Source organism: Callospermophilus lateralis, chromosome 2 (assembly GCF_048772815.1).
Source record: "Callospermophilus lateralis isolate mCalLat2 chromosome 2, mCalLat2.hap1, whole genome shotgun sequence".
Taxonomy (NCBI): domain Eukaryota; kingdom Metazoa; phylum Chordata; class Mammalia; order Rodentia; family Sciuridae; genus Callospermophilus; species Callospermophilus lateralis.
In genome coordinates, this window is record NC_135306.1 from 32965253 (window position 1) to 32982529 (window position 17277).

A 17277-nucleotide genomic window follows, 5' to 3' on the forward strand; every position below is an offset into this window, starting at 1 on the left:
AGGAGTGGCCTGGTCAGAGGGCTGAGAAGGGCGCAGTATGGAGAGCCATGGGGGTCACAGGGGCAGGGTGCAAGAAGAGGCTGGAAGGAAAGGTAAGAACCACATAGATGAATCTGAACTTGAACTTACAGGCAATGGGGAGCCCCTAAAAGAGGGGAAGTGAAACAGTGCTTCAAGTGCAGCAACCCCTGCTCACTCCAGTGAAGTGGGTGGATCCTGCCCCTTGGGCCCCTGCCACAAACCCAGGCCACCACAGGAAAACCTTAGGCTACATTCAAGGGAGAAAGATTCCAGACCTGACACCAGATCCCTGTGCCCTCTGCTGCTCTCCAGGCCCAGCAGCACTATGACAACTCCCCTGTGTAAGTGAGAGAGGTTCAGCCACTAGTTGCTCCTAGTCCAGGCTGGACACTACAGGACAATGGAGACATTTGAAAATTACAAGAAATCACCTAACCTGGGGCCAGTTGAACCCAAATCTCTAGGGCTGTAGCTAAGCATCAGTAGGTTTTAGACTTTCCCAGGAGTTGTAGTTGTCCCTCAGTGTCCTCTGGGGACAGGTTTCAGAACTGTCCCCCCTCCAAGGATCCCAAAATCTGTGGATGCTCAAGTACTTGATATTAAATGGCATAGTCTTTGCATATAGCCTACATACATCCTCCGTATATTTTGGGTCTTCTCTTGATTACTTACAGTATCTAGTTCAGCGTAAATGCTGTGTACATAATGGTTATGCTGTATTGTTTGGGGAATAATTACAAGAAAAAACATTCTTTGCATGTTTGGTATAAATACAACCATTGTTGGCCTAACCACATGGTAAACCACCTGCGGGTGGTTGAATCTGCAAAGGTAACACCCTGGAAACCGAGAGCACCCTTTGCCCACTCACAGCCAGCATGGAAGCCCTCAGGCTGGGACCAGGGCTATTCAGTGTGTGCTGTCCACACCTGGGAGCTTCTTAGAAATGCCACGCTTGGCCCCAGTCCGATCCTAAGGAACCAAGATCCTGGGGCAGGGCCAGCAACCTGCTATTTCACCGTCGCCTGGGTGAGGCTGAAGCCAGCCAGTTAGAGAAGCACTGGTCTAGGTGGTTTTGGGATCCCTCCCACCCAGCAGCTCTGCTTAGAGAGCTGCTCTGCCGTTTATGACAACTCATCCTGTTTTGCGAGAATCAGTGTCGATTCCTTTGTGTTAATATGTGACTCATCCATGTTGTCATCTGTAATCAAGAACTGGCCTTTCGGTTCCCGTCCTCGTGTGAGCGCTGAGCAAGAACACCCCGACTGTCTGGCACAATCAACAAAACGTGTCAGGGAAACTTCAGGAGTTTGGTTGTCTGCAAGCTCCTTGTGGACAGGGATGTGACGTGGTCTCCAGAGACCAGGCTTAGTGTCCTTCCTGCCACAGCGCAGAGCGCTGAGCTGGATGGGAGAGGACCTATGCCCTCTGGAGACGCTGCACAGCTGAGGGTTGTGCTGTGGGGGATCCTGGCACTTTGGGAAGGCACTTGTCCCACAGGCAAGCACCTGCCCCATCTTTATTATTTACTGTTTTTTTAACTTTAAAAAACTTTTTGAACTATGTTTTTTACTGTTTTTGTTGTTGTTGTTGTTTTTCCTTTTCTAATTTTTAGGAAAAAAATCCTAAATTTTTTTTTTAAAGGATGATGATGTCAGGGACAGCAGGGGATAACACGTAGAGCCCTCAAGGAGGTGGATGTCAGAGGCAGTAATTCTGTGGTCAAGACCCAGGGGGCGACTGCGCTAGACAGGAGGGTGTCTGAACCAGCAGGGGCATCGATATAGGATGGTGAGGGTGACGTCAGGGACAGAGGGTATGACAGGGTGAGTTGCCTGCACAGGAAGGGGAGAGGCATTTTGGTCAGTGGGGGATGCTGACATCAGGACACTGCAGTAGCACAAGATCACCTCCATTCAGTTAAGGCCACTGAGCTAGCTACTTAAAAATATTTAAAATGGTAAATTGTATGTTATATGTATTTACCACAATTTGAAAAACCAATAAAACTGTCAGGTATGGTGGCACACACCTGTAATCCCAATGACTTGGGAGGCTGAGGCAGGAGAATTGCAAGTTTGAGGCCAGCCTCAGCAACATAGCGAGACCCTGTCTCAAAATAATTAAAAAGGGCTGGGGATGTAGCTCAGTGGTAAAGTGACCCTGGGTTCAATCTCCAGTACCAAAAACAAAAATGTTCTGAAAGAAAAAGGAAAACCAATTAAACAAAACCTGACTTTGGAGATAGATAGATAGATATACACACACACACACACACAAAAAAAAAAAACAGAATCGTGGAAAAGAGCCATTTTGGACTGTGACTGCCTTTACCCCTTCAAAATCATCTGGTTCCCCACGTGGTGTTTGATCCACCCAAGTTATATATACCTTTCTCTCCTCCACCATTCCCTCCTCTAACCTTCTCCTGGAGTTACAAGAAGGACTAGAGCAACCCCAGGAGTTTCCCACGCTGCAGCGTATTCATCAGCCTTCACTGTTTTTACATCAAAATCAGGGACCAAATCTTATCCTCAAAAGTTTGGCATTTCAGATCATGCCTTCATATTGTGTGGCCATCATCACTGTCCAACTCCAAAACTTTTTGACCTTCCCAAACTAAAGCCCCATAAAATACCAACTCCATTGTGCACCACACTCTGTTTTCTGGCTCTGAGGGACAACTCCTCTGGGAACCTCACATAAATTGTCATACAGTATTTCTCCTTGTGTGATTTGAGTTTCTTTTAAAGAACTTTGGACTTTGATTTTTTTTAGTGAGTCCCCCTTTTTTTCACTGATACATATACTAGATCTACATAACCTTATAATTGCAATCATATGCTTTTTTTATTAGTCTTTTTATCCTTTCCTTTTATCCATAGCTCCCACTTCTTCCTCCCTCCACCCACAATGGCAGGCCTTCCCCAAATGCACACACACAAGCTTCACCCCATATGGCCATGTTTTTTTTTAAAGACATTAAAGGAAAAGAAGTCTACTGACGAAAGTATTGACACATGGTGGCTTCACACTCCCAAATTCAGCTTTTTTATAGCATGTTACCATTTTTTTTCCTAAAGACCAGTCATAAAATCTTAAATGAGGAGCTTATTGCAGTCTTTATTCTGCTTCTCACTAGGACCAAATTGAAGTGTTGAGATGAAGCAGTAACTCAAAGATCAGACCTTCTGTTCTTGGGGCAGATGTTTTTTGAGGACAAATATGACTTGGTACTGTTGTAGACAACAACACAAGCAATAAAACCATCTTGGGACACCTGCTCAGACCTTCATCCAGGCTCAATGGAAATTTGGGGGGGAGGGTTTGTAACAGCCACCCAGGCATCAGCTAAATGACAGCAGGGGTCAGGCAAGTATTTTCTGTAAAGAACCAGAACTTGCATGAGATTTTGCAAGTTATACTGTCTTTTTTTTTAACGAGAGAGAGAGAATTTTTTAATATTTATTTTTTAGTTTTTGGTGGACACAACATCTTTATTTTTATTTTATGTGGTGCTGAGGATCAAACCCAGCACCCCATGCATGCCAGGCGAGCACACACCACTTGAGCCACATTCCCAGCCCTATACTGCCTTTTTTTCAGCTAGTCTATGCTGCTGATTTATGGAAAAGAAGCCATGGACAAATGGCATGATCACTGGCTTCCGTTGAAGTTATTGTCAGCCAGGCTCTGGGCATCTAATATGGTTTGTGTGGTTATTTCCCAATTTTGTACACAAGGAAACAGCTCAGAGGAGTCACAGGACTTAACCAAAATCATACAACTAGTTAGTTCATGGCAGCTTAGAGCCTGGTGTCTTATCATTGCTGGTACAATTCCATCTCTCACTTGGCAAGATTGTCCCAGGTTCAGAGACAGGATGGAATGTTCTGATGTCAATGACTACTGACATACCCCAGAGAGGCAGTGGGCAGACTTTGAGGAGAAACTTGAAAAAGAGGGAACGAAAGAGAGAAGGTGAAGTGAGAATTGAGAGGTGACCTTGCCCATTGGAAAGGTTCTCTGGTCCTCAAATTGGAATGGTCAGGTCAATACTATTTTTGTTTTCCTTCCCTCAGTTTTCATTACTGAAGATTATTTTAAATCACCTGTCCTTGGTAGTGTATTTTGCATATGCATGGGTGAATTTGTTTAATTATCCATCGTTAGTCTTTCCCCACTAAAACGCATGCTCCATGAAGGTAGGATTTTTTTTTTTCATGGCTGTCTAAAACAGAACCTGACACAATGTAGGCACTCGATAAACAGTTCCACAGTTAATAAATGAAATTAATTTCATAACTTTTTAGTATAAGTCCATTCAGATACCAACACTGGCCACGTGCCAGGCTTTGGGAATGGCGATAAAAGGAAATTGGATATAGCCTCTCATTACAACCTTCCCACCACAGATTCATCCATTGAGTTCTATGTCTAGTAGAGCTGAGGTGCAATATCATGTTTCACCCCTAGATGTTGCTGTCCTACACAAAAACACATAATCACTAATAGACAAATCCCAAGTAGTGGTAGTGAAATAGCCACCATTCCTTGAGCATCTTCCTTGTACTAGGTGTTTTCATACACTGTCTCATTTTATTCTAAGACCACCTGTGTAACTTGGGCATGAGTGGCTCCAGTTTATCAAGGAGGAAACTGAGACCTAAAAAAATTAAGCAACCTGCTCAAGATCAAGATCACATTTGGTAAGAACTGGGATTAGAAAGAGGCCTTTTAATTCCTAAATCTACGCTCTTTCCTTTATACCATACTTAGAGAATAATACATGAACCTCCCTCTCTCCCCTTTCTCCTGGCCATGACATAAATTAAAAATGCAGAATAAGAAAGAGGAAGTGATTTGCTCATGACCATACAAGTAGCAAGAAAAGGAGCCAGGATCCCAACCCAGGTTCACATAATTCCAAATCCTTCAGAATTCCAGTGGCCCTTTCTACCCCATTCTTGAGCCTTATGAGTGAAGGACCTTACTGTGTCACATTTACAAGAGGGAAATCCTGGTGTGTGTCTTCTAAGGTTGGCTGTGCCCTGTGATGGACATGCCCAGTTTCATGGATGAGGAGCTGCTTGGGCTGAGTCTTGAAGCTGGGGTAGGAATCCACCAGCAGAAATGTGCGGGGAGGACCTCCAGGAGTCAAGCCCAAGTGGGACAAATGCCTGGAGACTCAGGCAGCGCGTTAGGCAGAGGCTTCTTCCAGCCCATCCTAGGTCCACTCTATTTTCTCAAGCCCTACAAAGAGTTGCCTAGTTCCTCGGGGCAAGGGTTAAGCCAGGTTTCTGCAAAACCTCAGAGGTTCACTGGATCCTCCTTGAAAATTCAAAGAGGAGGTTTCTCCAGTGCTCTACCTCCAAGTAAAGCAGTCTGGGTGGATTTGATCAGCAACACTTTCTTGTTCCTTCTATATTTATCCACAGAGAGACCTCTTGAGTTTCTGTTTCTCCTTTTGAAATGGCTTTAATCGTTAAAAACCAGACCTGGAGATATTTCTTAAGCTTCTGTCTCAGTTTTGTTTATTTTTCCATGATTCTTTTCCAGAACTACTCCATCACATTGGCTTTTATTTGTGTGTTTGGGGGGTAGGGGGGACATAAACCTGCAATGAGTGAAATACAGGTGAGCACTGGTGTTCTAGTGTTTGTCCCCAGGCCCCTGCATATCAGTGATGTAAAGTGGGGTGGGACTCACAGCAGCGAAGAAACAGAGCGGAATGGGAGTGAGTTATATTTCTTCTTTTTATTTTCCTTCATCTCAGTTCAATCCATCAAACTTTTAAGTGCCTACTGAATGCCAGGCCCTGTTAGGTACTGAGAGTACACAAATAAATAACATGGGTTTCCCTCCTGTCTGAGCTTCCCAGGCCAGTGAGGAGGGAGCTGTGACAATAATTTGACGTAGTGTCTGGACAGTGCTGTGATTGTTTAAGGATGTGAACTCTGGAGAAAGGAGGTGCTTGGTTCAAATCTTAGCTTCACTCCCTTTGACATATCTGTTGAGCCCCCCAGAGGCCTGTTTCTTCATCTGTAAAATGGGAATAATGATAGACTCTTTTTAAATGAGACCATGCACGTGAACCATCAGCCTGGAATAATGGATCATTAAAGGTTAGCTATGTTGCTTGTTGTCTCTGCTGCTGTTATTACTCCTCAGATCATGTGGACACAATGCTCTGGGAGTGATGAGTTATTCTAGGGGAGTCAGAGAGGGCTTCATGGAGGAAGCTACAACTGACCTGGGTCTTTAAAGATTGTGGAAAGAATAGGGTGTTCCAGACTAAAGGAACAGCACCTACAAAGTCCCAGAGAGTGAAAATCACAGCTCAGAGGAGACTAGGAGTGGCCAGATTTCAACAAAGTGCACATGTGGGTTTGGAGAGGGGCTGGACCGGGAAGGCAAAGGAACCTGGCTACATTATTCTGTGGGTGATGGGGCATTTCAGGACACTGTCCGGCTGAGCATCCAGGACACAGTCACTCCTCATCCCGGGTCCTCAGCCATTGTCCAGGAAGCTTCTTTTCACCTCTGCCTCCCTCTTCTCCTCCCCACTGCAGATTATCAAAGACCAGAAACTGCTCGTGATCGTCGGGGGCATGCTGCTCATCGACCTGTGCATCCTGATCTGCTGGCAGGCTGTGGACCCCCTGCGGAGGACAGTGGAGAGGTACAGCATGGAGGTAAGCAGCCGGTGCCAGCAGGAGGGAGACCCTTGGGCGCAGCTCCCAGGCACGAGATGGCAAGGCAGCCAGTGCATTTCCTCGGCTGCACAATTGCTCTTGGGAACACCTGATCCCACTTCCTTCCATTTGAGATGTTTGTTGTTTCAGGAGCCCTGAATATAAGGTATGGTGAAATAATTTAATGTCAATCTTAATATATGCAGAATTAAGGGGAAATGTTGGGCTGCTAAAAATACTGGGCTGGAGGTGTAGCTCGGTGATAGAGCACTTGCCTTGTGTGCTCAGGACCCTGGGCTCCCATCCCAGCCTTCAAAGAAAAATACTTCGTAGAAGCCCCCATCTACGTGATCTTTCATTGGAGAAATTACATTGCACCATTGTCGCTTCTTTAAAGAAAGTCCCATAAGCAGTGCTTCTAGGAAATCTGCGTTCCGATAGGTCCTCCTAGTTACTGTATGATGTTCAGGGTGGCAAGCAGTGTATTTCCTCTCATACATTTGATATGAGACATTTATTGTTAACATAAGGAAGCTTAGCCAGGCATGACAGCGCATGCAGCCTGTAATCCCAGCAGCTCGGGAGGCTGAGGTGGGAGGATCACGAGTTCAAAACCAGTCTCAGCAATTTACAGAGGCCCTAAACCACTGAATGAGACCCTGCCTCTAAATAAAATACAAAGGGCTGGGGCTCAGTGGTTGAGCATCCTGGGTTCAATCTTGGATACCAAAAAATAAAAATAAGGAAGCTTATATAAAAGTACTGTTAAGTATACATTTTAATTATCCCGCATTCAGCCTTGCCCTGGACTCCTGCTGGTCTTTCCACGATGCTCTGGGGTAGGGAAATTCAAGTCCCTGAAAGTTGTCTCCTTGTCCACTTTGTCCTTTAGTTGAACATGCTTTTGTGGAGTGGAGCCAGCTGCACTGGGTGGTCTGTTTGCTTATGTTTTCCGTACGTTGTGTTGAATTCAATGGAGACAATGAGGACCTCTGTTTCTCGCACCGTGTTATTAGGGAAATCTTTTTGTGGAATTTAGTGTATATTCTGGAAGTAAACTGGAAAATGTAATTGTATCCCTTGGGGACAGAGGTATTATCCTTCTAGACAAGAAGGTTTTCCAGGAGGCTGAGGGAGGAGGATCCTGAGTTCAAAGCCAGCCTCCACAACTTAGTGAGGCCCTAAGCAACTCAGAGAGATCCTGTCTCTAAACAAAATATTTTTAAAAAGGGCTGGGGATGTGGCTCAGCACCCTGGGTTCAACCCCCAGGACTAAAAAATAAATAAAAGAGTGGGGGTTCATGAAAATAAAATGCAAAGCCACATTTATGTTGATACAGAGAGTTTACTCAGCTCAGTAAGAAGTTATGCAGTCGGTGAATATCTTTTAGGGAGGAGATTTTGGACAGCACCCCTCCATCTCTCCACCTTCCACGTATACCCTGGGAGGAAGCAGGGCTCCAGACAGGCACAGAAGGACATGACACCGGCTGTGCCTGTGGGCCAAGGGGACAGGAACTGAGTTCATTCACGCAGACAGGCTTTTTCCAGAGGGGAGGTGACAACTGATCACCATTCATCATGCACAGTGGCCAAATGAGCACCTCCTCACCCACTCAGTCCCAGGGGAATTCCCTGCCCACGACCAAGATTTAGTGATCCAGACAGATTCAATACTGGGAAGAACTGTCACTGGCTAAGTGGGCCCCTGAGCTAGGGAGAGCCTGTGGTGGTGACAATTACAGCCATAATGATGATAGTGATGATGATGATGATGATAATGACGACAGTGATGACAGCCAGTGTTGTATGTGATTTAATATCACAACAGTTCTGTGAAGTGTTACAAGTAAGCCCATCTTAGTAATGAGGAAATGGAAACCCAGAGAGGTTGTGTAACTTACCCAAGGTCGCCCAGCAGGTTAGTGGTGTCCTACCCTCCCTTCAACACCAGGACGGCTCTTTTTGCACTTTCTCGGGCTTTCCTAGGCCTTTGTTCATTGGCAAAGATCAGGGAAGTAGGTAGAACAAAGGCATGCCTGCACACCCTATGATAAGGACTCGAATTAGAGTAAAGGGACTGAGGGGCCAGGATGCCAGGGAAGGGGAGCCAACGGAACGAGACAGAGCTTGTGGGGAGTCTAGAGCTGGGGCAGCTGGAGACCAGATCAAGGGTACCCTGGGGCCTGCAAGGATGCCGCCTCCACTCTAAGTGTGCAGGGGTCAGTGGGGCTCTGGCTGCAGCAGGAGAAGGCTGCAGGGCTGGGGGCACACTGGAAGCCCCGCCGCCCAGCCATTCAAGCAGGGTAAACCGGTGCTGCCATCACAGATGATACCTTTCTTCCCCTCGATGACTCTGTGCACAGAACCCTAGAACACCCCAAATCTCTCAAAATTAAGGTTCTCCAACTGCAGAGCCCCTGGTGGCCACAAAAAGCCTTTCTGCACAGATGAGGAAACCGAGGGGCCACCCACAGGGCTCAGGGCAAGGGCCAGATATGCCCTTCGTGTGTCCCTCCAGGATCTACTGAGGTTTCTTTCTGGGTCTTTCCTGGCCCTTCCTCTTGTGCTACTTACTCCTCTTTTTGGGTTGCCTTGTTGCTCCGTTGCCATGGCAGCAGAAGCCTGTGATTTGTCCACCTGCAGCCCTGCCGGTCCACCAAACAAGGCCAAGCTGTCTGTGGGTTTCCCTCAGCCACTCCTGTTGGGCACAGCGTGCTGGGTGAATAGTGCTCAGGGGACGAGGCGTCCCATGGTCTCCCTCAAGGGACATCTTTTCTAGGACCCTCAGCCAGAGACAAAGTCTAGGCTTCAGGGAGAAGTCTTCAGAGGCCTGTTGCCTGCTGCCACCCCTTACATCCCAGACACCTTGGTTTGCTCTGGACTCTGAATAACCTGGGATCCCAGGCATAGGCCTCCTCTGTGTCAGTACCCTGCCTGCTTCCAGAACCTTCTCTGCCAAATAAATTCCTTGAACTTCAGTCCCAGGGCCACCTACTATGGAGACATGTCCCTAAGCTCACTGGCCCTGCAGAGCTGCATGACTCCCAGTTCCCCAGACATTCTCCCTCTGGACTCTGCTGAGCACAGCCCTGCCCTTACTCCTGTTGGACCACAGCCTCCCCAGCACAGGCCACTCTGAGCCAGCCCCCACACTCCACAGCATCTTCCACGGGGACACAGGAGATCATGGCCACTCGGCCCTGAGCTCATGGTGCCCGCTGGCTAATGAGGAGCTGGCTCATGAGAAATTAGCACTAGTACTTCAGACTGAAGGGTGTGGATCACACTCATGGTGAATACGCAGGACAAAGGGCTCAAGAATAACAGGAAAGATCCACAGAAGAGATTCTTCCCCGGAGAGTACATGCAGGTGTCCAGGAAGGAAAATCCCCTGGAGTCCTACAGAAGACCACCCAGCTCCATATCCTCATTCATTTTTCTGTAATAAATATTGATAGAGCACTTTTCATATGCCAGGAACTGTCTGAATGCTTTACAGTATGAACTCATTTAATTCAAGCTTTATAACAACACAGTAAGGGGCGAGCTATTATTTTCTGCATTTTACAGATGAGGGAGCTGGAACACAGAGAGGTTCAGTGACTTGTTCACCGTCATGCAGCCAGTAAGTGGTAGCTTAGATTCCAGTGAAGGTGTTCTGCTTTCAACTCTGCTGCCTGAGGGGCTCCCTGAAGAAGGGAGAGAAGACTTGAGTTCTGGTTTTGCCACCTCTTCCCTCTTTCAGAGATCTGCACACAACACCCCTCAGAACAGGCTGACCATTTAGCTATGGCCCTGGAGCCCGAGACCCTGGCCTCTAAGCCTCTGCCAGGCCTCCAGCTATGGCTCATCACCCCTGGTGTCAGTCTCCTCATATGCCTCAGACTGAGACTCCAGCTTTGCCCTCATTTATTCAACAAAATTTAGCAGACAGCCATGATGAATGGAACGTGGCCCTGCCTTCAGGGACCTTCAGGATGGCTGGGAAAACAGACAAGTCTGTGGTTGGTTCACACCCACACAGGCATGTCCTGGGGTAATGCAAGGTGCTAGGAAGCCTAAAGAGAGGCGCCAACCTGGCCTCCTGGGGTCACGAGGAGGCAGGAACAAGGGAAGAGGGCAGGAAGGGCATTGGGCAGAAGCAGTTGCCCTCGAAGAGCAGGTGACCACTAACGCAGGAGGACATGGGCAGTGGAAGGCGCCCTCTCGGGGAAGCCAGAGCATTGGCACAGGCCCTTGGAAAGCAGTTTGGTGTGCACTCGTCCCACAGCCCACCAAGTCCAGGGGTACACATTCTTAGAGAAAGTCACGTATGTGCCCAGGTGGACCTGCCCAAGGATGTTCATAGCAGCACTGTTCAGCATAACCCCGAACTGGACATGTGTCCCCAGTGTGTGTCAGCAGCAGAATGGATGCATGCACCATGGCACTTTCAACCAGAGGAGCACCACCAGAGCTGTGGAAAGGAGCGATCCCCAGCTGGACCCTCTGGTTGGATGAGCCTTGGTGATGCCTGAGACACGATGATGAGCACAAACAGCAAACCACAGGTGAGTTCCCAAAGTGCTTGGTCACATGTCAAAGTTCAAAGACGGTATAAACTAAGCAAAATACAACTTAAGGAAATATACAAAGGTAGCAAAACATTTTTCTTTTTTAAAGAAGACAACTGTTAATATAAAATTCAAGGTTGTGGTTACCTGTAGGGGGGCAGGACATCGTTAGGAGAGTCAGGTAGGGCCTGCAAGGCTACAGGAAATCATTCTTCAAATTGTACGGGGACATTTTATCTGGTCTTCAAAAGCAAGGTACATGTCATTTAAAAAAAGAAATTGTACTGAGTTAATAGACCATTTCTTAGAGCAGTTTTAGGTTTATGGAATATTTTAACAAAAATACTATTTCCTGGGCTGGGGATGTGGCTCAAGCGGTAATGCGCTCACCTGGCATGCGCGCAGCGCTGGGTTCGATCCTCAGCATCACAAATAACGATGTTGTGTCCACCGAAAAACTAAAGAATAAATATTAAAAATTTCTCTCTCAAAAAAAAAAAAAAAGAACAACAACAAAAAAGTACTATTTCTGTATACTTCCCCCAACACACACAGTGTGCATGTTTGTTAAAATGATGAGCTAGTATCCCTACTCTATTCCGTGGTTTACAGTAGGGTTCGCTCTGCATCATACAGTTCTATGAACCTTGTATGTAATGCCATCATACCACGTGCGTGCTGTTACAGCTTCATATGGAACAGTCTCAACATCTTACATGTCCTTTGTGTCTTATCCCCTTGGCAGCCACCAATGCACAATTCTTCCTTTCCTAGAATGTTCTATACTTGGAATCATACAGTATATGGTCTTTTAGATTGGTTCTTTCTTTCTTTCTTTCTACTTATTTATGTATTTGTTTATTTTTATGCAGGGCCTTGCTGTGTGACCTGGGCTATGCTCAGACTCATGGTCCTCTAGCCTCAGCCTCTGAGTGGCTGGGATCACGGGTGTGAACCACTGGCTTCTTTCATTAATAATAGGCATGTAAGCTTCCCTTATGCCTTTTTGTGGCTGAATAGTTCACTTCCTTTGGTCAATGATTAATATCCCATTGTATGAATGTACCAGTTTGCTTATTCATTTAACCAATGAAGGACACCTTAGCTGTGTCCAGATTTGGGCAGTTATGAATAGAGCTGCTATTAGTATTTGTAGGTAGGTTTCTGTGTGGACATAAGTTTCCAGATCACTTGGAAAATACCTAAACGTCCAAGTGCCAGGTATAGGATAAGAGTATATTTACCGTTGCAAGAAACTGCAAACTGCCTGCCCCAGCAGCTGCACCATTTGGTATTCCCACCAACAATGACTGGGAGCTCCTATTGCCCTGCATCCCTACCAACATTTGCTGCAGTCAGCATTTTGAGTTTTGGTCATTCTGAGATGTGCAGTAGTATCCCCTTGTTGTTTTAGTTTTGCCGTTCTCCAATGATATGTGATGCTGAATATTTTTTCATATGCTTCTTTACCATTGATTAGTTTTGAGAGCTATTTAGGAAACAGATGTGACCAAACTTGGTGATTGATTGACTCCAAGGGACATGGAGGCCTTGCCAAGATTTATTTGGATATAATTTTTACTGAGGTGTCTGTTCAGATCTCTTAATCACTTTTTAATTTGGTTGTTTCCTTATTGTTGAATTTTAGGAGTTCTTTATGTATTTTGGATACAAGGTCTTTATCAGGCAGGTGTTTTGCAAATGCTTTCTCTCAGTCTGTAGATCGTCCTTTCATTCTCTTAACACTGACTTCCACAGAACTGAAGTTTTAATTTTCATGATGCCTAGCTTATTGTTTTTTTCTTTCATGGATCATCCTTGGTGTTGTATCTAAAAACTCACTGTCAAACCCAAAGAGACATGTTATCTTCTAGAAGTCTTATGGTTTTGCATTTCACATTTTATGAAAAGTCTGAGGTCTGTGCCTGGATTCATTTTTTATGCCTGTGGGTATCCAGTTGTTCCAGCACCATTTGTTGAAAAGACTGTCCTTTTTCCAATGGGTTGTCTAGCATCTTCTCATGTAGATCTACTTCTGGAATCTCTGTTCCTTCCATTTATATACTTGTCTATTTTTCACCAAAGCACATGTTTTTTATTCCTATTGCTTTACAGAAAGTCTTGATGTCAGTTCTCCAACTTTGTTCTTCAATGTTGTGTTGTCTTTTCTGGGTCTTTTGTCTCCAGACAATCTTTAGGATTGATTTGTTGATATCCACAGTAACTTTCTGGGATTTTGATTGATGTAACATTGAATCTATAGATCAATTGGGGAGGATTGCTATCTTAATAATATCGAATCTTCCTATCCATGAACATGGAATATCTCTCCATTTATCTTTTATTTTCTTCTATAGCTTTTTAGATTTCTCCTTATAGATAGAGTACATAATTTTGGATTGATAGCTATTGCATTTTGTTTAGGTGCTAATGTAAATGGTGCTGTGTTTTTAATTTCAAATTCCAAATGCTCATTTCCAGTATATAGGAAAGCAGTTGACCTTTGTATGTAAAGCTAGTATCCTGCAACCTTGCCATATTGCTTATTAGTTCCAGGAGTTTTGGTGTTGATTCTTTGGGACTTCCTACATAGACAATAAAGTTGTCTGCAAACAGACATGCTTTTGTTTCTTCCTTGGTATGCCTTCCCCATTGGTATGCCTTTATTTTTTTCTTTTGACTTACTCCATTAACTAAGACGTCCAGTACATGTTGGATAAAACTGGTAAGAGAGGACAGACACCTTTGCTTTGTTTCTGAGTTTAGGGAAAACTCATTTAGTTTCTCATCATTAAACATGTTAGAATATTTTTTCCTAAAATTTTTTTTTTAAGTATCAAATAGTTCTGATGGCTAAAATTGGACAAAGCCCAGATTGTTAGGGACCTTGTGTACTAAGCAGAGGAGTTTAAACTTCAAAATTAAAGAGACTTAATAAAGGGAGTGACATGGTCATATCTTCCTGGCTACAGGGTGAGAACAGATGGAGGGGTGAGGCTGGCGGCCTAGAGATGGCTACAGTTTTTGCAATAAGTCAGTCAGGAGCTGATGGTGACCTAAACCAGGGCAGTGGGAGTGGAGACGGAGAGAAGTGATTGATTTTGAGAGCTATTTAGGAAACAGATGTGACAAAACTTGGTGACTGATTGACTCTAAGAGTTTGGGACAGGGAAGCAGAAGGTCTTGCCCAGATTTATGCCTGGGTGGTGGATGACAGTCACTTCAGGGTGCAGAATGAGGAATGGGCTTCGGAGGAAATGGAGGAGTCACTCAATTCTGATTATAAATTTGAGATATCTGAGGGCCTCCTGGGCAAAGGGGTCCCCAAAATGGAATATAGGTTCCTAGAGCACAAAAAGAGTAGTTTGTTCAGAAGATAGAGATTTGTGGAAGGGAGTTAATGCTTTGAGGATGGGAATCGTGGATATGAGTGTAGAGACCCAAAGGTACAGTGAGAGGCAAAGATGTCCTGACCGCAGTCCTAGGAACCACTGAGTGGTGATGGGTACAGGAGGAGGAGCTGGGGAAGGAAATCTGAAGCAATAGATAGAGAGGCAGGGAGTAGTCAGGAGAGTGCTGCCCACAGGTGGGGGATGGGAGATCAAGCTGTCCACAGCAGAAGGTCAAAAAGGAGCCATCCATACAGGAGGATAATTTGAAGGAGGGAGAGATCTCCAGGGACAATGCTCCAGACCAAGTCAAGGACTTGCAGATGTCCCAGGACCTGGCCTCATGCTCAGTGTTTCTGCATAGCATCTCGGTGCTGCCTCTGCTTTGCAGACTGATGGGAAGATTGGCTGTTTCTGCATTTCAGATACAGCAGGTGTGGATAAACCTGCCAAGTATGTTAGAAAGGTTTGTAAAGTATGATTTGGATTCTTGGTGAAAAAAGAAAATAACTCTCCCTCCCTCTCTCTTTTTTTAGCACCTACTCTTCTAGCGGTGATGGTGAGTGGGTGTTGGACATATAGGTCTGGAGCAAAGGGATATGTGTGGGTTGGAGATGAGAATTTAGATGGATCAACACATAGATGACATCAGGGGAGGGCACAGAGAGAGACAGCAGAGGAGGGAACCTAGGACTGACCCAGAATCACACCCATGTTTGGAATCCAGGGAGTTCTGGGGGAGGCAGCAAAAGAGAGCTGTTGGAGAAGCCCAGAGGTAGATAAGAAAATCAGATGAAACCAAATGAAGAAAGTATTTCAAGGAGAAAGTTTTGATGAACTCTGTTAAGTGCTGATTTTAGATCAAGTAAGTTAGGACCAAGAATTGTGTCTATATGTATACCCATATACATCCATATGGGAATTTACTTTTTCTTTTCAAGGCAATAATTTGAGATAATTTCCCCCAAAAGAAATCTCTATGCATACAGATGGTATGAAGACAGTCTCTGATGCTAGATGGACGGGTTCTCATTTTTTTCTAGACTTTCCTTCTATACCAGGTCACTGTTTAGAACCCCACCTGACCATTTGGAAATGGTCTTGAGATGGAGAAACATGACGAACAGCACTCTGGGTTACCAGACATTGAACACTGGGGCAAGCCACAGGGAGTCACCATGACAGCATCCAAAGGCTGCCTGCATCCCAGGAAGCCTCCCTGACTGGCTTCCCAGCAGGGTGCAACCAGAGAGAGAACATAATCCGCCCCGGCGGGAGCCATGTGTGTAGCATGCAGTCACAGAAATGGTGGAAGGCTGGTCCAACCCCCACCACCCCCGACAGGTGGCCAAGCAGTCTACATCAAGAATTCCCTACACTCTGGTTTCTGTGGCTTTCTAGTCATTCTGGCAGTAATTGAGTTAAGGGCAGCTTGGGGCATGGGGTATTTCAAACTTCCCTCCACATCCTGTTGTCTTACCACTCTCTGTTTGCAGAAGCAGATGAGGGGTGTGGAATCAAGGGACTGAAGTTGGCTCTGAAATGAGTGGCTTACACCAGTTACGTTTCTATGGAAACCGATATTGGAAGAGGCAAACATGTTGAGTTTTAAATAATTTTAACTCTTATCTTCTACTTCCCTCTACAGTTGCTGGGGGGGAGGGGAGGGAGTGCCAAGCAGGCACTTTCAGGAAACAGCTGGTATCTTCACAAAGCTTGTCCAAACCCCGCCTCCCTCTATTCATTGTGGAATAGAGAGCAGAATGACCAGAGTTGGGGAGTGCTGGGAACCAGGTCTGTTCTGCTCTGTGGCCTGCTCACAGGTAACCTGGTAGCCCAAGGCTTTTGATGGTAAGGGTCACATTCCAAGTGGTAGGTCACCATAGCTGAAGCCACCAGCCCTGGGCAGTGAGACAGCTCTTTGTCACCCACAGTCATCTGTGGTGTCCTGGGTGGCCAGGCTGTGGTCCCAGCCAGAAGCAGACCATGGCCCAGGCTGGTAAGCGTTTCATTGAGGGCCTTGGTTCAGTCCGATACTCAAGCCACCTAAATTAACCTGGCGAAGTCATCCCTGGGAGGGCTGCACCATCTGAAGTTCTGATTGTGCCATCCTTCTGTCTAAAACTCTCAGTAGTGCCTGTAATCCCAGCAGCTAGGGAGGCTGAGGCAGGAGGATCGTGAGTTCAGAGTCAGCCTCAGCAAAAGCGAGCTGCTAAAGCAACTCAGTGAGACCCTGTCTCTAAATAAAATACAAAATAGGGCTGGGGATGTGGCTCAGTGGTTGAGTGCCCCTGAATTCAATCTCTGGTACCCAGGAAAAAAAAAATCCGCTAGAGGATGACGTCTGTACTCCTTAGCACAGGTCAGGAGGTCTTGGATCATTTGACCTGTTTGCTTCTGCAGCTTCATCCATCATGATCCCCTTAGTCACTGGTACTTTTCCAAAACATCACACTCTCTCTTCCTCTATGTCTTTGTCCCCTCTACCCAGGATACCCTCATTCCCACCCTAAAATGCCTTCTTGACCTTTGAGTCATACAATTGCTACTTGACCTTTGAGACACAGAGAAGAATTTTCTAAGGAGCCTTTGGACCACCCAGGCAGTCTCAGATGC

The 17277-nt window shown here is 45.8% G+C and overlaps 1 protein-coding gene across 1 annotated transcript in view; it reads left to right on the top strand.

Annotated features, from left to right (window-relative positions):
- Positions 1-17277, top strand: part of Gabbr2 (gamma-aminobutyric acid type B receptor subunit 2) — a 352972-nt gene that overhangs the window by 287144 nt on the left and 48551 nt on the right. The window contains exon 13 of the mRNA XM_076843252.2: positions 6594-6716. Coding sequence (XP_076699367.1) covers positions 6594-6716 — 123 coding nt within the window. The remainder of the gene's footprint in view (positions 1-6593; positions 6717-17277) is intronic.